We start from the raw sequence: 22,423 nt of genomic DNA on the forward strand, positions 1-22,423 counted from the left end.
AAAATTAGAAAGACAATAAGATGGGCAAAACCTGAGCGAGCGCGAATAAATGCGCCATCAAAATCCTAATCTGATAGGCCACATCAGCGGTTGGATGACCCCAATCCCAGGACGATGCGATGGGCGTTTTGCTTCGCGCTGAATCGGGACTCTAAGCAGGCTGTTCTCCAACCATCCACGCCAATCCACAAGGGAAAAAGCATTTGTCATGCAGAAGAGAAGTCTGTTAAAAATTATGTCCAAATACCGATGCCAAATCAACCCATTACCGCTGGGGTAGTGCATTCTGACCTGGCTATTGTGGGCGCTTGTAAGTTCTTGACCTGCGAATCCAGCGATTCGGCGAGACATGGAACATTCTGAGAAGACTCCATAGTTTTCAGGCCAATTATATCCGGCATGGTAGCATTAAGCGCCGGCGTTTTAAGGCTTCAAGGTTTGTGGAGGAATTGCATGCATCAATGTGCCGTTGTCAAATGGAGCTGGTGGGTGTTTTGGTGCAGGCTCCCAGCGCCTCAGTGGATCACGTGCTCGTCACGCTGGTCAACGCTGTGATGAGCGAGTTCAAAGCTTGCAACAGGGCTTCCCGGCGGCAATGAAAACATCAACTTTTGGCGGTGCAGGTTTTGGCGCTGAGGAGTCTGATATTTGAAGATGCGCCTGATTTGAAATCAGTGCTCAAAATGCTGGCGAGGCTTGGACCAGCGATGCTTCGTTCTCTTCACCCCCGACGTCGCCTACCACTCTTTTCCCTTGCGCAGTTCGCGAAAACAAACCCGGCATTGCGCAGCATGGCACGGCTCCCTGGTCGAACGGCCTCCATGAACCATTCCTTTGTTAAACTGCACTCCACGATGAGTGAAAAGAGCCGAAGTCCTCCGTTCCACAATCGAGAAATGTTTGCCTATACTTCCGGTCGCTATCTTTACAATGAGAAACGTCGAATGGCTGAACGATATGTTGAGTTCAACATTGACGCGCTTCAGAAGGTTGCGGCTCAGAGCGTTAACCGGGAAAGCGTTGCGCATATGCGGAAACTTGCAGAAGGCGGCTTCAACAGAGTCTTACTGTTGACCATGAATGATGGTCTTGAGGTCATCGTCAAGATCCCGTACTCTATTGCAGAGCCGAAGAAACTTGCAACGGAGAGTGAAGTTGCAACACTAGACTTTCTACGTTCGAAAGGGATACCTGTGCCCAGAGTTTACGCTTATTCCTCTGAAACAAATAACGAAGTCGGGAGCGAATATATTATTATGGAGAAGGCCGCTGGTCAGCCTTTGGAAGCACGCTGGTTCAACCTTACAACCAAGGAACAAACCCACCTGGTAACAAGTTACGTGGATATTGAACGGAAGCTATTTTCCATTCCTTTTAGCTGTTACGGCAGCATCTACTACAAGAGAGCTTTGCCTCGGGAACAACAGGCAGATCTTTATGCACCAGGCACTGAGGACAACGATGGTGATGCTAGCCGATTTTGCATTGGTCCCACGGCAGATTATATGTATTGGCGCGGAAAACGAGCACAGCTTGAGATAAGCCGGGGCCCTTGTGAGATATTCTCTCCATCAAACCTGACGCTGCTGTTACGTATTGTTGGTTAACTAGGTATACCTTACAGGGAAGGATCATCGCGACTACCTTCGCTCCACCGGTTTGAAGGAAAGAGACTTGACGATGAAATTTGGAAAACCGAAAATCAACGAATTTCCTCACAACACTGTCTTGAAAGGGGAAATTCCCCCAAACAAGTATGTCGATTTGCTCAACAAGTATTTGACCATCTCCCAATACCTCTTGCCAGAAGATGGTGCACACGTCGTGAATCGCCCTATATTGCGTCATCCGGGTCGGTATCCAAGTTCAGCTTCAGAAAAAATACAACTTTATAGCGTAAGGCTCCTGAACTAATGTAAAATTAGATTTGAATCCGACCAACATCTATGTGACCGGAACATGCGACGTATCATGTATCCTGGATTGGCAACACACGACCATCCTTCCTCTGTTGATGGCGGCTGGAAACCCACCAGCGTTCGAAAACCCGGACCCAGAGCCACCGAAGGATTACTCCAAGCCCTTGCTTCCGGAAGACTACGAGTCTCTCGACGCTGAAGCGAAATCCCAAGCTGACGAACTTCATCGAAGGCGAATGCTCTTCTATCTGTACATGATCTTCAATGGAAAGGACAACAAGCCACACCTTAACGCCATGCGATATCCAGGAATGATGCTTATTCAACACCTCGTGGATCGGGCAGGGCATCCTTGGACTGGGAACATCGTGACGCTCAAGGGCGCTCTTATCAGAGTAATCAATCACTGGCCTGTCCTGATGTCGACTCGAACGCAGAGACATCCCTGCCCCATCCAGTTTGACACCAAAGATGAAGAGGAATTCTATGATCTTGAGGAAAAGTGGTTCAAATTCAATATGCTTGTGGAATACTGGCGGTCGCTGCTGGATGATGTTGGTCAGGATGGATGGGTTAGGAATGATTCATTCGAGAAAGTTGTTGAGGCTAATCAACAGCTGAGGAAACAGTGGATTGATGAGGCCGAAGATGAAGAGGACCTTGCTTGTGTTGAGAGTGGTTGGCCATTTCAGGATCATGAGGAGGATGATTAGCTGCTACTATCAGTAGCTTACTCCATTCATGTTAACGATGAAATGGGATGCCGTCGAAAATAGGCCGGGAGTGGTTCTGCAGCCATCACAGCTTTATCCAAAGGCTTATGCATGTACGACAACAATATATGTCCTTCTGTAATAAACCGCTTCATTATCTCGACAGAACTCTGCATCTTCTCCCGGATAACCAAGTTCCTTCGTCGTCCCCTGGACACATACAGGTGTGTGACATTGTCCACTTTCAACGGGTGAAAATGCGCGCATTTGTGTCCATTTATATACCATTCCTTCTGCCACACATAAGCACATACGACCATAGGGAGTGGAGAACAGGGCTTCCCGTCCGCTCAGCCGTATTTAAACCACTCGCCGGCTGGCTAGTAGTTGGGTGGGTGACCACCAGCGAATCCCAGCTGTTGTATGTTTTTTATTTGTTTCTTCTCTTTTTTTTGCCCACTGCCCAGTGCCTGATGCTGACTGTTTGCTGAGTATGCCATTGTAATCTTGTGTTGAATGTTTAAGAATCGTGGTAAATGAGGTTGGGTTGGGAAACGTAGAAAATTGGATATTCAATATCGTCCCAAATATACCGGAGGCAAACCACATGGTAAAGTCCTCCTGCAGATGGATGTAAAAGCAAGTGCCATCTATGCGAAGGGACAAATGGGATATCAGCGTGGTTCCAAGAGTCCAGACAGACAAGTTATACGTAGGAAGCGTACTTCAAGTTTCCCCAAAGTCATTAGTTTAGGCGAGGGAGGAGATATATAATCAAGAGATCTCCTAACAGGCGAGGAGGCATTGAGAGCAAATGCATATGGCTCAGGTAATATTGAACCAGGCCTATTCGAGAGATTTCCTGTGGAAGAACGCAAGAGATCCTCGTGTTCCGTACGCTTAAACAGGCACATGCTGTGGCGTAGATTGGACATCGTATCAAAGCCCTACGACTTCAAGCTCTCAATACCGACTTCCTATCGTAAGCCTCACTGCGGAACATCCAAGACGTGCTCGTCCGTTTCCTGCGTTTCAGATATCTTAACCGATCGTCACGACAGCGCCCGTCCCGCGTGTGACTATTATGCGAACACCCTGCACTCATTTCATTCCCGACTTCTGCAATCACAAGATCTGTTTCAACCGCGGGGTCGATGTCTCGCAGCAACGGGACCGACCACCATCCAATTCCACTGTTTAGCCTGTACGAAACCCAGACATAATTCGCGAACCCGGCCTTGGATTCCTACAGAATAGAATAAACCGTATCCCACAAAACGCCCATCCGCAGGCCATCGGGTTTTGCGATGATGCCTTGCCGGGTTTGATGGCGGAAGTGATGCCAGTGCCCTTCAGATTCCTGGAATATGGCAATTGTCGGTATCGGAGGTTGGCATACGAGCATACGCCGCCAGCTAGCCTTCTCGTAGATAAAAGCCTTGTGCCGTCTCTTGTTGTCCTTCACGTTCGAGATGGGCAAGTTTGCGGATCTTAAATCCTTATTACTCAAGAAATTATCCGACACCCACCACCTACGGGGTAACAGGCGATGTTCAGGCCAATCCCCCTCTTCGGGCTTAAACAACAATCTAAAATGTTTGTCGAGAAGCGGGTTATATTGCCGTTGAAGTACAGCGTCGGTTGACAAGGGAGGACGGAAGAAGAGGCGCCTTTGGAGGAGGGGGGATTGGGACCTCTCTTTTTGACTCTGGTGCCGCTGAGCCCGAAAAAAATCCCCCCGCGACGCAATCATGTGATCCTGAGCCTCTTGGAACGAAAAAGCACTTTTGTCCGTAGTTATCCTCTTGCAATTCGATGAAGAGCAAATCGCGATCCATCTCGCTGATGCTGTCCCGCTCAACATTCGTCCTTGGCTTCTCCGGTTACCTGCCGATCTGCCCATTGTTTTTAGGCAGAAGTTTACCGTCATTGACCCGAATCCCCAGTTTTGGAGGAAAAATCTCCCAGTGGTACAGGATGTCTAGTAGCTCGCAGGCTAGCAATGAGCCTTTCACCCCGGGAATGATGCTCAAGAGTGATTCCGGGCGGACTTACAAGATTGAAAATATTCTGGCCGACCGGAAAACCCCCTGCTATGTGTATATCGTGCAAGGTAGGCTATATTGAACTGGGATATCCTTGGTTGTGTCTTGTTGCTAACCGCAGAGCTGGCGGGGAGTGCTGAGGGAAAAAACTACATTGTGAAGAATATGATTCCGGGCGAGTTTGAGTACCAGCTGGATTTGCAGAAGCAACTGTCTTCTTGTCCAAACGTGCGATCGGTAGTCGATACTATCAAAGCGTCCGAGTTGTTCATCTTCCCATTTCTGGCTGGGGACTTGCTTCGTTTGAGCCAGAAACCTCTATCCACAAAGACAAGGAGTAACATTCTCCGAAGGGCTTTGCATGGCCTTGCTGATATGCATGATAGAGATATTCTCCATAATGGGAAGTTTGAGCGCTCCAGAAGACTGCCCGCGCCGCCATACTGACTGTTAATAGACATCAAACCAAACAATATCCTCGTGGACTATGATGAAAGTGCTGAGGGCCATGTGAGCATCAAAAACGTTCAGATCTCGGACCTTGAGGATACAGTCATTGTGCCACCTGGGAAGTGGCTGAGAGGTCCCCTCTGTGGCAATGCGATCTGGAGAAGTCCTGAAAGCTGGTGCCGATCCCGCCAGAATCAGGCCTCAGATGTCTTCTCTTTTGGAATTGTGGTATGGCTGTTCTTCCCACCAACCTTGTTGTTCCAGATTACCAATACTATCTGCAGATGGTCTATGTTATGGTCAATGAGATGGTCTTTCGCGTCAGTGACAACCAGCTGCAGGCTGAGGACTCATGGCGCTATGTGCTCCGCCGACACATATACTACTTTGCAGATGAAGACAGCTTCAATGGGTTTCTTCAACATATAGGAAAAGAAAACATCTTCTACGAACGCTTGGTAGCCCTTGCCAGCAGTTTTACTCCAGGGAATCTCAGACAGCCTTTCCAGACTTGGGATTATGTGGACCCAAATCTTAGGGACCTGGTAGGGAAGATGACAAACCTGGACCCGACAAGGAGGATTACCGCGAGAGGGGCCCTTCAGCACCGCTGGTTCAGCCAAGCTAGTTAGAAATCTGACTGGTTATTATCATCAGGGATACTCCCTGTTATTTAACACTAAGAATATGGTCGATATTATAAATCACCAAAGGGAATTATTTCAGGACCAAGCCTGGATCTGACATCTACTGATAACTAATTGTTTTCGTGCATGATAGTTCCATCCTCCCGCCAAGTTAGCCGCCAGCTCCCTCCCCAGACCATCATCCGTACGCGCCCAATGCAAGTTGGGTGGCTCTTGCGAACCTTTGTTAATCGACGGAGAAGTGTCGCTTCGCACTGACGTTGCCCTGGCCATTGATTTCAACGGCGGTAAGATGCGTGCGATCGTCAGACTCGCTCGGATGCGGGGTCTCTCTACATAACTGGACATCAGCACTGAAATAACACCTTTTTTTTTTAGGAAACTTACTGGAGAGCAACCATATCAGTATCCTCTTCGAGCGTGGACAGATTCTTTTCCGTGACTTCCTTAAATTTCTGTTGGATTGCTGTGCTGAGAGCAATCATTTTCCAGACATCGATTTGATCAACATATCCCACCTTCACTGAGCGTGTGCCTAGAGTAAGAATAGCGATAAGCTTAGTTGACATGACATTGGCGTTGGCGGCCATTATAGGCAACGAAAGGTACGTCATAGTGTGGGCGCGTGCTTGGGGGAAACGATGAAGGAGTATATATAGATTGAGTAGTGGGTGTCTGTGGAGTCGAAGAGGTTTCTGGAGATTGAAAATTGGACTGTGGAAAGCGCATGTTGACTGACTTTATACCACAAGCTTCTGATTCTGGACTTCTTGAGGAGGGAACAGTCCACGAGCGGTCCTGAGCCTCTTTCTTCCATTCAATTTTGTTGGCGTTGTTCAGGCTCGGGGCATCACATTACGGAACAGGGAATCGCAGCGGTTAAAGCTACCTATCACACAAGCGCGCTTTTCCAGAGTCCTTTTGTCTCCTGAGCGCATACGAAGTATATGCACTTCAACCAACACTGACCAATCAGCACCGTATCGATTTAATATGACAACGCTTGGGGACTGGCAGGGATCATTGGAAATCCGTAACTCGGCATTTCACTTCGATCTCCCCCCCGAATGTGATCAACTTGTAAAAGATGCCCAAAATATTTACCCAAACAGTGCGTGGGGGCCGCATGACTGGGAAATGGAAAGGGTTCTAACTCCGCGCATATAGGAACGGGGTTTACAGGAAGCGCCTGTTCTGCGCCAGGACAGTGGTGTCTTCAGAGATATATGGAAAGCCGGAGGCTTAAGGCACGTCGTAACCATACCGCTCATCAAGGTTGATGACGCGCAAGTCTTTGCATGGAGAAAAAATCGTGAACGTGTTACAGTAAATTGGGATTGGAGGGAGGCTATATTTACTCCAGAACTCACGCATTTTGAAGTCGAACAAGGGAGAAAGGTTGGTGCTGTGGTTGTTCAATTCGAGCCAACAGAGTCCGTCTGGGCAGCCGTCCTTGACGGGACGCCGCCAAGTGGGTTTGTGGGGTTGAGTGAACGGAGGGGAAGCCGGTTATTGTGGCTGTGAATGGGTATGTGTTTGAATAGCAGGGAGTCTGGGCCTTTTACCTTTCTCGAGAAGAGGAAGGTGGAAGTGATCCCATATCGGATGCCATTCTTAGCTTTTGCTACTGTCCTGAACAAACAGCCGTGAAGCCACCAACTGGATAACCACGGCATGGGACCGTGGTGCTCTGTGCCCACACGAGGGTCCCAGCCGCATCTTCCTCTGCATCTGGCGCTCTCTAATTCGTTGCTCGCTTTTGATATTGAGAATATCCTGACAAAGAATGCTGGTTCGAGGCCGCGACTCCCCATCACTTGTCTTCTTATGTCACACCTCAGCTCTTGTTCACATTTCTCTTTTTCCTTTCTTTTCTCAGCTTCATATATTAACTTAATGGATTTTATTTGCTTTCTTAGCGAGTAGAATTGCCATCGTGACAAGGGATCTTATACAGGAATATCTCACATAGGAGGATTCCCATATCTGATGTAAGCCACAGCAATAAAAATGAATCCGGCTTGACTAGTAGCATGAAGTAGAGACAAATGGAAAACATGTTTTGTGCCCAAGCATGGGCTTAAACACGCCTTCATCCTAGGGGTGTTCTATCGATCAGTTGTTGGTGAGATAGAGTGTGCAAGTAACAGGGAGTGCTGGTCTGAAGTCCTCCCACAAGATGCTGGTCAAAGATAGATCTTGTGTACTGAAGCAGCGTGGCTCTTGAAATGCATGGTGCCCTGCATACCCTCCACACAAGATGGATGAGGGCATAGAAAACCAGCATCTGAAGCTAAATAACAAAGATGGCAATCGTGCATATGTCTTTGGAGGTGCTCCTGGCGTGAGAAGGAATAGGTCCTGGCATTATACGCCAATTGGTCATTTCCAAGGCAGAAGAGACACTGGGTGGCTGGACGGATAAGAGGAAACATATCAGCATTCATCAGGTCAGAGACTTCTCTTTTGAGGTTATTGGTCCACAAGCCAGGGCATTTTTCTTATATGGAATCCCCTGAAGGTGGCAGAGGGCAGCCCAATCACAGATGGCTTGCACCTGATGACTGTGAGGGTTGTGTTTCTCATCCACACAGCTACCAAGAGATCAAAAGAGACACTGTGCAAGGCAGGCCCGCTCAACAAAGGTAAACCAAACTTCACCAGCATCTTCTATCTTGAGACAACAGATAATCCTAGGAGCTGACATTCTATCTCAATTGTATCAATAGTGGCAAAAAACTGTTCCTGAATTTCCTCTTGTGCGCATTTTCTTAGGCATTGTCTCTCACTGTAGGGGGTTGAACCCCTATTCCTCTCGGGCCGAGCCCTCGGTGCCATTGATGGAGGACTCGTATGCTTGTCATTCACTAAGCTACCTAAAGGGAAATCTCGGCTAATGTAATCCACAAGCGAGCGAAATCCGCAAGCGAGCGAAAGATATTTTTTCAACTTCCTCAACCATCCACTCCAATGTGTCAGAATGCCACCAATTCACAATAAAAATGCAAGATCCTCTATAGAAATAGAGGGCAGGATTGAAGCGATGAGGCTCAAAGAAGTGTAGAGAATGGATTCATTTTTGCGGAAGATGGGATGCCTAGCTACGGTACTATACTATTACAAAAAGGTAGTAGGTTCATGCAACAGAGGGTATAAGTACACACAAACAAAATATAGAAGAATCCATAGATCGACAACATTCCAAGCTCCGCACGCCCATGTGGTAAGCTGTCGTCCAACGACAAGTGGTGGATAATTAGTTGATGAACAATTTCTGAGGAGGCACGACGATGCAAGGCCACATCACTAGCCCACCATCCTTGGCATCCGGCTACCACACTGGATAGTTGCCCCACACATCCACCAGAAGAAACCGAATCATCCTTGAGGAGAGAGTCACCTATTACCGATCCGTAGAGAGAGAAGCGCCACTATACTTCATCGGGGCGCTCTACAGAGCATTTATCAAGTGGCTAATAGGAGGATTCTCATTTAACTGCAAACGCATGTTGATTAGCTCGCGCTGATGAGCGTCAATGCGCCGCTGCTTGAGCCGCATCAGGGGCCCTTGTCGGGTTGCGGTCGGATTAGAGTTGAGTGCTCTCGGCTAACCTAACCATAACCAGTTAAGCGGCCCGCCCCTGAACCAATTTTGGGCTTCAGCGTTGGGCTGTCGCTTTCAGGGGCTGCTGGCAAATACCCTCAGCTCAATGGAATCCGACGCGATACCAGTATGGTCAAAAAGTGTGCATGCCTAATTGGGCTTTTTTGATGGGTGTTTTGCTGGGCCTTTCCAAATTATGTCTACGGTACTCCACATTCGGTTGTGAATTTGGCGAACTACTAATCTTCGAGTTCAGACCCAGCCAAACATTCTCAATGTTTATGATATCGCCGCAGTGCAATAGTTACTCCCAAAGAAGCATGTCAGCATGTCTTACATCTTGAACAAATCTAATTTGGTTTCATTGTATGCATGATTGAGAAAATTGGGGCTAACATTGCTTCTTGTGAAATGGTAATAAGTGTTCGGATCTGAGTTTTGTGCCCGTCAACATCAAATGAGACGGCCCTTCCTGTAATGTAGGAAAGCGAGGGAGTGTGAGAAGATAATAGTGAAAATGTGAGAGTATGGCAGCGGTGAGGTTATAGTTTTTTGTTGGTTGCTGAGACCAAGAACAAAACCTACGGTACTCCCCACTTCGGCTTTTGGGAGTCATTCTCCCCTTCATCCCCTCCAGATGACTATTGTTTTGTATTCCGTAAATGCATAGCTATGAGGCATACACTCTCATGCCAAACCATACCTCTATGTCTTTCCCCATGTTTCAATGGCTAGCAATGTCAGTTAGTAATAGAATAAAGGCAAATGAAAAAAGAGAAGAGAAAGAAGCTTACCATCCAATTTGCTTATTACACAGGTAGCTGAATTCTGTATTCTTTGTCCTCTGAAGTTGAGAAAAACATATGGCGTACTTGGCACCTGGACAATCTCAACAGTACCCATCATCAGTAATTAGATTTTATCAAAGCCGTTGTTAGGACTTTAAGATATGTTTGCTGGTAGGCTAACTCAAGCATTAGGTTGTTATACTGAGGTAGTCAAGGTTGTTCTATCATCCACACAGTAAGGGTTGATTTCAGTAGCATCAAATAGAGTAACACTTATCCGGACAGGAAGCAACCAACATTAGACCCTGTCAAAGTTCAGAAATTGTCAGCTGCTGGTCCAAGGGTGTGTACGCAAAAGCTAAAGGTTGGTGACCAGGAAGCACCATAAAAAATGACATCTGAGGTGTAAAGATGACTTTGGTACAAGTAGTGGGAGCACTATTCAACAGAAGTGACAAAAAATATCTGAAAAAATTGCACTCTGTCCGGAGGAATATGCCAGCTTGTCTGTGCCCTGGTACAAAAAATTACTTGCCAGTGTACCCCCGCTCCAAAAAAAGGTGCAATCAACCTTGTGCTTTAAATCATGATGTCGTCCGTATAGCATCTTCGCCATGGCGACCATATGTTTTCAAAACAACAAAGTTTTCTCTTCAGAACATCCCCTTTAAAGATTGCAATCAACCAGCAAACAGCAGTCTGCTGACAGTCAGCCAAGATTCTTTATTGATTACCTGCTCTCTTCAGATCAGTGTGAGTAATATACTGTTATACCAGTTGGATATTCTTTCTGAAGGGGCCCAGCGTTTCTAACATCTTCAGTGCCTCTCACAATGGAAGCCCAAGTGGAGCCAGCAGAGATTCCTCTCAACGAGTTTTGCATTATCAAGCAAACCCAGGGTAAGGGATATGGAGTTTTCGCCACTCGCAATATTCCCCAGGGAACACGTATCCTCGCGGACCCACCGATGTTGAAGCTACCCGGTGCTGTGATGGAGCACGCGAAATTGACAAAAGCTGATATCGAAGCGCTAGCTGCGACTATCAGCACGAAATTGAAGGCTCTCAGCAAGGAGCAGCAACGCGAGTTTTTCTCGCTCGCAAACACTCAAAGGGCTCAATTCGGCGTTTTTCTTGGGATTGCAGCCACCAATGCGATGCTCATCGATTTTGAAACAACTGAATATGGAATTTTTCCCAAGGTTTCCCGTTTCAATCACGGATGCCGGCCTAACTCTATGAGGTCATACCATCCTGTGCTCGACCAAGCCGTTGTCCACGTCGTAAAAGATGTCTCTGAAGGGGAAGAGATCACCGTGAGCTACGTCGAGCCGGGCCTTGCATTTTACCTTCGGCAGGAACAGTTGAAGGAGAAGTTCGGTTTCATTTGTGGCTGTAACTTGTGTTTGATGCCTGAGAACGAACGACGACTGAGCGACATGAGGCTCACTACCATCATGTTGCTCTTTAACTCGATCCGAGATGACTCGGTCATTCTGGACCAGCCCTTGGCATCGCTCCACAACACGCATACCGCAATGCTCCTCCAAAAGGAGGAGGGCATTTTGGAGGTCCTTGCCGCAACATTTTATTACGACGCTGTAATGATCACGATGGCACACGGCGATCATGCGCGAACCCGAGTTTTCGCAGAAATGGCGAAGGAAGCAGCAATAGCTTCGTACGGGGTTGACCACCCTATCACAATGGGAACACAGGCTCTTGCTGATGATCCAGTCGGTTTCGGGATTCAAGTCAAGTCGACGATGTGGAAGCATTCGGTAGATGAGATCCCTGTGGAATTAGACGATGAGGCTTTTAATAGCTGGCTGTGGAAGTTAGAGGAATGAAGGGACCAAAACGATACATTATGACAAGGAGGCTAGGCTTGTCTCGTATGTTTCAGCCCTTATGTTTTGAAGCCGAGGATTTGCTGGGACTGGGTAAGGAATAAACAGATGCGCTTTAATTACTCGGCAAGGTTTTGTTAAAATAGGGAACAGTAGCCATAAAGAGAATTTGATAACAAGCTAAGATCTTGTAATCAAGCTTCAAAAGCTCCTTACAAGGTAGTGTGCCAAAATATGCCACGGAGAGCTTTTATTTCCAACACGGTCTCTCCAAGGAACTCGCCGAGCTAGACTCACGCCAGACAATGTTCGATTGCATTTGATAGAGACTTAAAACAAATAAATCGAAGTTCGGGGAAACTTCAAGTTGGAAGGGCTCTGTGTCCACGGACTTCGCGTAATCAACAATCAGGCCATGAGTCGTCCCTCGATCGTTCAGCAAAGACTTTCCCAAAGAAGATGTTCAAAGCGGCTCCTGTGTAAAGAATGGTAGCTCGGATTTGAATCCATCGTATCTCTCGTGCATCCAAACCAGCGTTTCTTGGGCTGAGATGCAGCACTGGAATTCTCTCTGTATGACTGATACATGCCGCGGCGTGATCCATCAGTAAAACCATTTGGTTCGAAAGAAAACGATTTATATTAATTGCTAGCATCAGCCGCGGCGAGTTTTGCGTCGTTTTGTGGCGCGCTCCTTGGCTACTATTTCTGCCGTGGAAATGGGTTGAGATGTCGAATCATCAGCTAACTCTCTCTTCACGGAGACTCGGGTCTCTGTTTTCAGCTTTATTTCTTCCTTGATGTTTCCATTGGACAAACTTCTCATCGCTTTGTCAGTTTGAGCCGTTTCTGTTAAGCGATCAGAGAAGACCTTTAGATCGGCGGTAAATAGAACGCTATGAGCCCAGCCGGCTTCTTTGCCCCAGAGTTTTCGAAAGTGATCACCAACGGCATCGTATGTTGCTTTGGTAAGGCTCTTTTGTTTACCCTTGCCAAATTTGTAGTCACGTTGGGCGATTTGCCAGACTATGAATAGATATTAGCTTGAGTGGAGAAAGAGAACTAAGGAGCTATTGGAAAACAAACACCTTACCGTGAGTATCAACAGGTACAGCTTCACCCCAACCCAAGCCCATCAGGCATACGCAGTCAGCCACCTTCGGACCGACCCCTTGAAGCTCCAGTAAGTTTTCGTGCGCTTCTCGATATCCAGTTTTTCCTTGTGCCTCCATCTTACACGCTAAATTCGGCTTTTCTCCAAATGCAGGACGTTCAGGATTTCTCAGCGAGTTCAGCCATCCTTTCTCGCGTTCGTTCGCGACCATAACAGCAGTTTTGTAGATGTATTTTGCGCGGTATCCGAATCCAAGTTCTCTGAGACGAGCCTCAACTCCCTGGCCAATCAACGCTGAAGGAGGTGGGAAGCCGTGATACGGTTGTTTATCAATGTGGCCAATTAATGGACCATAATTGGTGCATAACTTTTCCACCATTTGCGAGATGCGAGCTATGTTGTTGTTGCTGCTGCAGATAAATGACACTAGAGCCTCCCATGCATCCTGTCGTAGGATTCGAATCCCAGTAAATTGCAAAGCCTTCTTTTTGAAGTTCTTATCAGCTTCTGCCCACTGCTCATACAAGCCAGAGAGATTCGGCTCCAAGTTAAAATAATGACGAATCAATGCTTCCGTGTCATCATTGGTCTTTTGGCCCGTTGCAAGATTTCCTCTGGCTCTGGGGAACAGGGATCTATAGTGTAGATGATCCGCATCTTGACGCAAGGAGACAATCCGGCCATGTAACACGCAGCTCCATTCGTCTTCTGCTGATTTTCTCCATCTGATGCCGGTCAACACTTGTCTGTTGGCTGGTCGTTCTTGGACAAAATCTCACCTAAATGTTTGGCCGCAGCGAAGAGTCGTATTAATGCAAAGTTCGGTAAGGCTTACTGGAAGCTTGCGCCATTCTGAAAAGTGCCCGATGGACATTGTGAAAAGCTCTCTCCATCCCTTCGCTGCAGCCACCCGGGCGTCGAGGTCGGACAAAAACAGGCCGTGAGGGCCTGGCGAATCAGGACCACAAGGATATGATTATGTAACACTTTCTTTATCAGCAATTAAAGTTTTAGATTAACCTAAAAGAGCCTAGTGTGGCTGGAACATGAAGCTGGGAGAACATCATCTTTTGATCTGTCTTGCAGATGCGCAATCGAAGATTTTCAGCACCGAGCAGATTCATGAGGACAAGGAATAGCAGGTTTCTCTGACCTTTTCTAAAATTTCCTATCCCTTCATTCGCTTTTCCCAGAGTCCACTCCCCTTTATCTGTGCTTCAAAATCCCGCAATTTTGTGTCATTACTCGACGGCAACCTCCTGATCCTGGTCAGACAGGATGAACGGCGAGGCCTACAGCTCGAGAGGTATGAGCTATTTCAGAGGAGGCTTCTGTTGACTGGTATCAATTGAAACTAACAAAGTGCTCAGATACCGGACGGTCGAGAGACTACTACGTAAGAATGCGCATCACCTAGAACGTGTTCTGTGCTGCTTTGCTTACTGTTTTCTTTTCCCACAGGGCTCTCGTTCCGAGCGAGATGATCGAAGGGATCGCGGCGACCGTGGAGATAGACGCGATAGAGACCGGAGACGATCTAGGTCTCCGCACCACAGTTCCCGTTCCTCGCGTCGCGATCATGAGTTAGATTCGTATTCCAGCAGTCGCGATTATCGCGCACGGGAGCGAGAGGATCGATATAGCCGACGTGATGACCGAGACTGGGATCGAGATAGGGGCGATAGAAGACGTGATAGACGCGAAGACGATGAGAGACCTTCGCGACGGGAACGCGAGCTTTTTGATGACCGGCCTCGTAGGGACCGTGGAGGCAGAGACAGGCGAAGAAGCCAGAGCCCTGCACAACGAAAGAAGGAACCTACTCCGGATCTGACGGACGTTGTGCCGATTCTGGAACGGAAACGGCGGCTGACTCAATGGGATATAAAACCTCCAGGTTACGAAAATGTTACCGCCGAGCAGGCGAAACTCTCAGGTTTGTTAAGACTGAATACTACCATAAATGATTGTAAAGCCATCTAACAATTCCCACAGGCATGTTCCCCCTTCCAGGCGCACCACGTCAGCAGGCAGTCGATCCCAGTCGTTTGCAAGCGTTTATGAATCAGCCAGGGGGAAATGCAAGCAATACGCTCCTCAAGCCCTCAAATTCTCGACAGGCCAAACGGCTCTTTGTTTACAATTTATCTCCATCTCTTTCTGAAGATTCTATTGCACAATTTTTTAACCTACAGTTGAATGGTCTAAACGTTGTCAGCGGTGTTGATCCATGTGTGTCGGCACAGCTGTCAACTGATGGGACATTCGCCCTGCTGGAGTTCAAAACCGCGGCCGATGCCACCGTTGCATTGGCTTTCGACGGTGTCTCAATGGAACCCGATGATGCCAACGGCCACACAAACGGATCGAGCCAAGGTCTTTCTATTCGGAGGCCGAAAGATTATATCGTACCATCCGAAACGGACGATTCGAACCGTCAAGAGGGCGTCGTTTCAAATGAAGTCCCCGACTCTCCCAATAAGATATGCGTTACGAACATTCCTCCATTCATTCAAGAAGAACAGGTAACAATGCTTCTGGTATCATTCGGCGAGCTGAAGTCCTTTATACTGGTCAAGGACAGCGGAACCGATGAATCTAGGGTATGTTGAAAATTTCTCCATAGTTCCCGTGAAGAAGACTTAACACCGTGTTTTAGGGCATTGCTTTCTGCGAATACGTCGACCCCTCATCCACCAACATTGCAGTCGAGGGTTTGAATGGCATGGAACTCGGTGATAAACGGCTGAAGGTAACCCGAGCTAGCATTGGGGCTACCCAGGCTGCTGGTCTTGATATGGGTGTAAATGCTATGTCAATGTTTGCCAAAACGACATCTCAAGATCTTGAAACTGGTCGAGTTTTGCAGTTGCTCAATATGGTTACGGCTGAGGAACTGATGGACAACGATGACTACGAAGGTATGATATGATATCTTTCTCTTTTACAGGGACTCGCCAATTCTAACACTTTCTAGAAATCTGCGACGACGTTCGCGACGAGTGTTCAAAATATGGACAAGTCCTTGAGATGAAGGTTCCACGGCCTACTGGTGGCAGTCGGCAGTCAGCCGGTGTTGGAAAAATCTACGTAAAATTCGACAATTACGAGTCTGCCTATAAAGCAATGAAGGCGTTGGCGGGACGTAAGTTCCAGGACCGGACAGTCGTGACTACATTTTTTTCAGAGGTGAGCTTTTTTATACATTCTGCCGATCACAAATCTTGTCGCTCACAACTCCACGTAGGAAAATTTCGATGTCGGTGCTTGGTGATTACACCGCCCCTGAGAGGAGTTAAGTTTTCCAAATCTATCGGTGGTGCTACCCATTCTATTCGAAGTTTGACGATATTATCGGGGTTCCGTTTTCAGCTTAAGGTATAAGCTCTTGTTCATGTTTGCGGGAAAATGGCTAAACGAACGCTTGTATTGCAACAGTGTAGTATAATGAAAATCACAGTTAAAACTTCCCAGTATAGTGTCGTTCATAGTATGCGAAGCTCAGGCGGTAGGAAAGCTTTGATCGTCTCGCAACTAGCACTTTGCAACATCACACCGCGGTTTAGATGGATGTTCGCCGGGCCTTGGAACAGATAGCGGATCTCAGTAAACATCTGGCCGTAATCCAGACGTTCAAAGTGAACCGGAGGGTCAAGGTATTCCCACCGTGCTCGTGAGATAACTAACAATATCCAAACTCGAGGGCAAGGAATGTGCCGTCGTATACGGAGTAGTTGGGTTAGCTAGGTGGGCGCATTCACACAGTTCTCACTGCACCGTGGCGGACGGATTGGGTAAACTCGCCAAAAAAGTTCAAGGTTTCTGTTTACAATGTCAACCATCCGTCTCGAAAACATTATCTGCCTGCGCAGACGAAGGGGCAATGTAGCAAAGATCCAATCGAAAAGACTTTGCAGATCTCCCCAAAATCAACCGCGGCTCAGTTGAGTCCCTTCGCGATTCGAGAAACCTGGAACGTGAAGATTTGGCTCTTTAAAAAAAAAATATTTCTGCGAGGTTTTTTTCCGCACGGATAGTATAGTTATAGAGTGTCCCTCGTGCCATGATTGCAGATGAGAAACTCTTTGTGATTGCTTTTCAATCGACATTGACATATGTACTCCGTAGCAATCTGCGTTATTTCCCACACATCAGGTGTGAAGCCGAGTGAACCAGGAGTCTCTGGGGTTTAGAATGGCATCGGCGGATATTCAGCCTTTTCGGTCAGCGAGTAGTCGAATGCGAGCTAGCTTCAACGCCAAGTGATCGATGAGGATGTGTGAAAGTATGCTATTGCATGTGTGAAGACACTCTCTTCAAAAAAAAAAAAAAAAAAGGGATTCCAACTTGCAACAAGAATTGTAAACTCGAATGCCATGGTTGGCGATGACGGAGCATTCACATGATATTTTATGCTTGTTTTAGATCGACGATCTGTTCGACGCCGAGGCTTTCGGCTTCAACCTTCCTAGAGTTGGCGGTGAACCTCTCGGGCACGAAGGATCCGATGTTCATGTTGCGCATGCTTGAAAAGCCCAATTTTGTCTTTCCACAATGAGCTGTCGAGTCCAGAACATGGCGTAGCTGAAGGTTATGCAACCGAATTCATCGTGCCAGCCGAAGGGATCCGTCCAACCCCAGCCATGATCTTGCGTCACATTCCCCATCCAAGGGACGGGAACCCGATTGTCCAGGATGGGAGCTCGAGAAATGGGAACACAACGTCCCACAGGCACCTGTAGGTCAAGCTAGGCTTCCCGCTTCCCCCACGGGGAAATATCCACGGCCTCATTCCAGACATCTTCTGGAGATGGAGTTCTATCGAGCATCAACGCGAATCGCAACGTCCCGCTTGAAAAGAGCGGGTGCATTAGTGTCAATAGCTTCTTCATAACTGCGTCGGTGACTCAATGGCCGAGATTCAAAGGCGTTGGTTCTTCGCCAAGGGAGGAACAAACCGGGGCTGCTCTGAATTGTCGCTCTGCATCTGCGCTCAGGCTGTGACGAGCTTGACTTTCAATGCTTCAGCTGCCCAGCCGGAGACTGGGAGACTCCACAGGTTCACATGTTTTTGATATGAATTAACGGCTCTTCTGATGACCAGCAGCTGAAGAAAAATTGTCCCTAATGCCGGGAAGGCCTTGCGGCATCTAGCAGGGTGTAGTCAGCGCTCCGAAACCCTATTCATATTCATCACTACTCCGTACTCCGTAGTTAGTTACTCATGTATATGTACTTAACAAGTTCCTCTTCCATGTGCATATGGGCGGGGAAGGCTAACCACAGGGTCCTCTGTACTCCGTACTCCAGATCCGAGTCAACGAAACGGTCGTGACACAGAAAATTGCAACTTGCAAGCCGTCCACTACCAGACCCACCACTAATGGCCGTTGGCTACGACTGGCAACCGCAGGATTAGCATATCCTCTCCATATGCGTACGTGGTACAAATGTTGGCTACTCCACAAACTACCAGACTCAGATCTGTAATCCGGAAACATCATTGCAGCACGCCCTTTTTTGCACCGCTCATGGTCCCAACCTTTGAAAGTTCGCCGTCGGTAGCCGAACCCGGCTTTACAACCCGAATTCAAAAACGGAAAATAACTACTGTACATTAGCCTTAACTTGGCGGTTTAGAACCATGGTAGGAGAAACGTGGTGGATCGAGATGAAACAGGACAGTCTCCGCGTTAGTCGAGATGAAAACTTCATTGACTTTCTGCATGTTCAACCGAAAGTCTAAAACGGAGCAAAAATCAGATCGTTGCGCCCCGAGCCAAGAGAGTCACAAAACTCAATTCCACCCGCCCGCCATCTCGATCAACGTGGACTCCCAGGGAAACAAGTCTGACCGTCACGATCATGGGCCATCTCCCACATAGCCTGCGATATGGCCACAGTGTTTTCTATCGATTCATCATCCTTCGCCTCGGTTCACATGTGTGCCATGCTTTCATGAGCAGGATAGAAGTCACTATGTATTTATTATGATGTGAATCTATAACTAGATGTACACAATGTTCAAGTAAAATACGAGATCAGAACTAGCCTCTGCCCCAAGGTTCACGTCTCATCCACTGCGATCCCAATCATGCCGTTGGGGCCAGGTTCCCCGGTGCCTTGGAAGCATCCCCGCTTGCAACTCCGCCCAGGAATGCATATTTTGGAGGGGGGAAAAAAAAAAAAAGGAAGGAAGGAAAGAAAGGAAGAAGAAATTATCCGTCAGGTAACAGTGTAGTATAGTGTTCGAAGGGAAGACAAAAGAAAAGGCTCGGCAATGTCTTCCAAAACCCAAAAGGGGCAAAACGCCTATCCATTCCAGTATATCCCAGTTGAGGTATCCAATTCCGCCCACCCATCGCTAACACGATGAATACAAGAAAAATTATATCAGCAGCCGGCACAGTATTCAAAACAATAATCTGTACAAGGAAACAATAAAGGTATTGGGTTCAGCGGTGTAGAAACGACCGACAAGAATATAAGTAAGTAGGAAGATAACTCAAGTGATTTGAGGCGTCAACATAACGCCACATCCGTTTACCGCTCGGCGGGGTTGCATGAACATATAGCAATATAACACCCACAGTACATTCCCAAAGCGCATTCTATTATGCGAATCATTCGCAAGCGCCATTTCATTTGGGGAAGAAGGGCTGTGGGTTCCATAATAGGCTCGAATATCGCGGATTAAGAGAGGCCCATCCAGCGGGACAGGAAGCACAAGCCCTCAAGGTGAATTTTTGTTTTCGTACCAGTGCGCCCCGCCACCTTGGCTTGGAGCAAATGTCGACCGAGGGTCCCAATCCCGGGGAGAAAAGCCACGGGATGCGCTTGGTGGTCGAGGCGTGGAAAAGCTGAGTGGCGGGCTGTTATACTTGGCCTCTCGGGCGAGATTATCAGCAGTTGCGTCAAGCGTGTAGGTAGGTTCACCCATTGTGTAGATAGAATTATCGGAGTCTCGGGCCCGAGAGAGCAGTGGTTCTGGCGATTTTAAGGACTGTTGGCGATCTGCGCTGAGCATCTCATATGCACGACTCTGGGTGCCCGTCACGCGAGCATCCATGGAGACGAATTCCTTGTTTGGACGTAACTTCTCTTTTATCCAATTGAACCAACCTGTAATCATACTAACGTGCCCCAGGAAAACGATAGTCCAAAATCCGCTTAGAGAAAGCAGGATCAAAACTGCCAACATAGCAGCTTCACTGGGTCCGAGGGTGGATGCCTCTGCAACGCATCGATTTCTGTCCCCACCGGCTATGACGAGACATTCGAGCCAGGGTATATGTTTGATCGAATTTTCTGGTGTTCTTCTGGCAGAGTTATCAAGAGATAGAAAAATAATAGTGAAGAAAATGACGTTTGCCAGGATAGTAATCACCACAGCAACGCCTCTCCATTGGAGTTGCAAGACTCTTCTGACGCGGCGGTAGGTTTGACGGGCTGAAAGAGTTCGTACACTCCCCGTATAGGAGGGCAAAGTGGAACTATTATCTGTCGTGGGATTGTTGTCCAGCATGGACTTGACGTAAACTTGTATGCAGTAGCCTAGAGTACCCAGATGGATTATCAGAGTAGCGGCAGCGAAGGCCATTAACGGGCCCCAGAAATCATAAAGCCCTTTGTCGTGGTTGATGTGACATATGCTTCCAAAGCGATAAGAGCTTCCGGTAACCGCTAATGCGACTGTAACACCTGCGATCGGGATACCCCATCCAAACGCCATTGTTGCAATGAAAAATTTCTGGCCAGGTACAACATCCCAGCAAATCTGTAGATGGAGGGATAGGGTACGGCAAAAACCTTCTAGGGCGTTAGCAATCTTATACATAAACGCCCGTTTTCATCTTAACATACTCCATAAGATCACCGACCAGCCGCCGCCCAAAATCAGGGCACTGGTAAAGGCACACGTTATGTCTGATTTCATATCGTTGGGGGTAATCGCATTGTAGCACTGTTGCGGTTGGGCGCCGAGTGGAATTATAAAGGAGAGCTATGTCAAGGTTAGCGTCTGCCAACGAACGAATTCAAGAGCCGTACAAATCCATACCTCCATTAGCATAATTGCAACAATCAGACAGATGCTCAAATAATGGCGATGTGTATATTTAACAGGTAAGACAGCATAAGTGATCAACATAAAGCCGTTCACCACAAAAACAGCCAGTGCAAGCCAGTTGGCAACTGCTGTTTTGTCCATGAAATCTGCCCATCATTGTTAAGAGCGGAATAACATATGAGAATAAAGTAGGATGACGGGGGAAAATACCATCTTTGTATCTCCAATCCACCTGCGGACATGGCAAGCAGCAGGATATATTTCCTTGGATTGCGCAGGACCGACCATGAACAACTAGTAGGGTGCTTCAATATCAGTGGAACAAAGCTCATCAACAAACCATATGAACATAGTTCCGAACTCACATCCCCCTTCCGCTGGGTAAAGATCTTCTTGCAAAAAAGGAACTGGGCAAAGCCCATTTTTACTATAATCCAACGCCATGGTCTATCTCGCCGTCGGGACTTTGGGGTCTTTTGGTTTGTGTTCTTCCCTTTGTTTCCCCCCCAAAAGTTGAACGTATATCACAACAATTGATTCATGGGCGGTAGAGCCGTTGTTGGAGCCCCTCGATGGAGTATTTCAGTGACCCTCTTGGATCCCTCGACGAAGATTTCAACGCTTTAAATTCCAGCACGCACTCCGATCGCTGTGAAGATGACTGTCGCAGGGCGACATCTGCGCTTTGAAACCCAACAATCTGAAACTTATGCGCAGTGAGTGAGAGGATGTAAGAAAGGGGAAAATAGGAAAGAAATGGAAACAAGGAAAAGCTGGGGGAGGGCTCCAAGGAAAAAAAGATCGGAGCCAGTTTTCTAGCCCAGGGCTGGGGTGTCTGGGAGTAATATCACCAGCATTACTCTGTCCTCAGGGTATTTAAGGCCGACTAGGAGCAGGACCCACGGTTATTGAGAGGCGAGCATCAGTATGCGCAAGTGTCCGGGTGATAATACTACTTGTTAAGTTGATTAGTTGAGCTATTCAACCCCACTCGTCCGGCCAGAACCCACAGCAGAGAGGATTCCTTCCAGTAAATGTTTTCTCCGACGCCATGGGAGCCAGTGTGACCAGGTCTCCAAGAAGCTCGTCGACGAGGAGGGCAAAGGTCGAAGGTGGTGCTATGGAGAAATAGTGTGACTCTGGAGAGGACTGGGCAACCCTGCGATGTGGTAGGCCAGTCCGCAAAGTTCCACTACACAGCCGATTCCACCTATCACCGTGGGCG

At 47.7% G+C, this 22,423-nt stretch overlaps 8 protein-coding genes across 8 annotated transcripts; 5 read left to right on the top strand and 3 right to left on the bottom strand.

Moving 5' to 3' along the window:
• Positions 1-577: 577 nt before the first annotated feature.
• AIM9_5 (Phosphotransferase enzyme) lies at positions 578-3,217 on the top strand. Its single transcript, XM_003071564.2, has 3 exons — positions 578-1,554; positions 1,625-1,852; positions 1,926-3,217. The coding sequence occupies exons 1-3, from the start codon at positions 684-686 to the stop codon at positions 2,630-2,632; spliced, it is 1,806 nt and encodes a 601-aa protein (XP_003071610.2). The 5' UTR covers positions 578-683; the 3' UTR covers positions 2,633-3,217.
• A 1,392-nt stretch (positions 3,218-4,609) lies between these two features.
• On the top strand, positions 4,610-5,811 carry D8B26_003988 (uncharacterized protein; the record flags this gene model as incomplete). Its single annotated transcript, XM_066124330.1, has 5 exons — positions 4,610-4,745; positions 4,799-5,014; positions 5,064-5,084; positions 5,135-5,355; positions 5,412-5,811. 5 exons carry the CDS (start codon positions 4,610-4,612, stop codon positions 5,757-5,759), a joined length of 942 nt encoding a protein of 313 aa, XP_065980410.1. The 3' UTR covers positions 5,760-5,811.
• A 189-nt stretch (positions 5,812-6,000) lies between these two features.
• D8B26_003989 (uncharacterized protein) lies at positions 6,001-6,388 on the bottom strand (the record flags this gene model as incomplete). The annotated part of the gene is made up of 2 exons (XM_066124331.1): positions 6,001-6,106; positions 6,162-6,388. The coding sequence occupies 2 exons, from the start codon at positions 6,386-6,388 to the stop codon at positions 6,001-6,003; spliced, it is 333 nt and encodes a 110-aa protein (XP_065980411.1).
• A 473-nt stretch (positions 6,389-6,861) lies between these two features.
• D8B26_003990 (uncharacterized protein) lies at positions 6,862-7,298 on the top strand (the record flags this gene model as incomplete). Its single annotated transcript, XM_066124332.1, has 2 exons — positions 6,862-6,885; positions 6,942-7,298. The coding sequence occupies 2 exons, from the start codon at positions 6,862-6,864 to the stop codon at positions 7,296-7,298; spliced, it is 381 nt and encodes a 126-aa protein (XP_065980412.1).
• A 3,701-nt stretch (positions 7,299-10,999) lies between these two features.
• On the top strand, positions 11,000-12,016 carry D8B26_003991 (uncharacterized protein; the record flags this gene model as incomplete). Its single annotated transcript, XM_003071562.2, has 1 exon — positions 11,000-12,016. One exon carries the CDS (start codon positions 11,000-11,002, stop codon positions 12,014-12,016), a length of 1,017 nt encoding a protein of 338 aa, XP_003071608.1.
• Positions 12,017-12,238: 222 nt separating this feature from the next.
• OGG1 (8-oxoguanine glycosylase ogg1) lies at positions 12,239-14,011 on the bottom strand. Its single transcript, XM_003071561.2, has 3 exons — positions 13,910-14,011; positions 13,110-13,855; positions 12,239-13,042 (listed from the first exon to the last, which is right to left on the bottom strand). The coding sequence occupies exons 1-3, from the start codon at positions 14,002-14,004 to the stop codon at positions 12,672-12,674; spliced, it is 1,212 nt and encodes a 403-aa protein (XP_003071607.2). The 5' UTR covers positions 14,005-14,011; the 3' UTR covers positions 12,239-12,671.
• A 397-nt stretch (positions 14,012-14,408) lies between these two features.
• Positions 14,409-16,604, top strand: D8B26_003993 (uncharacterized protein; the record flags this gene model as incomplete). Its single annotated transcript, XM_003071560.2, has 7 exons — positions 14,409-14,436; positions 14,501-14,526; positions 14,592-15,066; positions 15,126-15,733; positions 15,790-16,051; positions 16,108-16,319; positions 16,378-16,604. 7 exons carry the CDS (start codon positions 14,409-14,411, stop codon positions 16,402-16,404), a joined length of 1,638 nt encoding a protein of 545 aa, XP_003071606.2. The 3' UTR covers positions 16,405-16,604.
• Positions 16,605-19,863: 3,259 nt separating this feature from the next.
• On the bottom strand, positions 19,864-21,895 carry D8B26_003994 (uncharacterized protein; the record flags this gene model as incomplete). The annotated part of the gene is made up of 5 exons (XM_003071559.2): positions 21,564-21,895; positions 21,409-21,492; positions 21,190-21,344; positions 20,994-21,132; positions 19,864-20,939 (listed from the first exon to the last, which is right to left on the bottom strand). The coding sequence occupies exons 1-5, from the start codon at positions 21,640-21,642 to the stop codon at positions 19,864-19,866; spliced, it is 1,533 nt and encodes a 510-aa protein (XP_003071605.2). The 5' UTR covers positions 21,643-21,895.
• Positions 21,896-22,423: the final 528 nt, after the last annotated feature.

Source organism: Coccidioides posadasii, chromosome 2 (assembly GCF_018416015.2).
Source record: "Coccidioides posadasii str. Silveira chromosome 2, complete sequence".
Classification (NCBI taxonomy): Eukaryota; Fungi; Ascomycota; class Eurotiomycetes; order Onygenales; family Onygenaceae; genus Coccidioides; species Coccidioides posadasii.

What these genes read in the sequence shown, in the direction of transcription:
- AIM9_5 (XM_003071564.2), top strand. Translation starts at nt 684, where the DNA reads ATGCTGGCGAGGCTTGGACCAGCGATGCTTCGTTCTCTTCACCCCCGA. An exon ending in TGAGATAAGCCGGGGCCCTT is followed by an intron (nt 1,555 to 1,624) that starts GTGAGATATTCT and finishes TATACCTTACAG; the next exon opens with GGAAGGATCATCGCGACTAC. An exon ending in CCCTATATTGCGTCATCCGG is followed by an intron (nt 1,853 to 1,925) that starts GTCGGTATCCAA and finishes ATGTAAAATTAG; the next exon opens with ATTTGAATCCGACCAACATC.
- OGG1 (XM_003071561.2), bottom strand. Translation starts at nt 14,004, where the DNA reads ATGTCCATCGGGCACTTTTCAGAATGGCGCAAGCTTCCAGTAAGCCTT. An exon ending in CGCTGCGGCCAAACATTTAG is followed by an intron (nt 13,856 to 13,909) that starts GTGAGATTTTGT and finishes GACCGGCATCAG; the next exon opens with ATGGAGAAAATCAGCAGAAG. An exon ending in TGTACCTGTTGATACTCACG is followed by an intron (nt 13,043 to 13,109) that starts GTAAGGTGTTTG and finishes ATCTATTCATAG; the next exon opens with TCTGGCAAATCGCCCAACGT.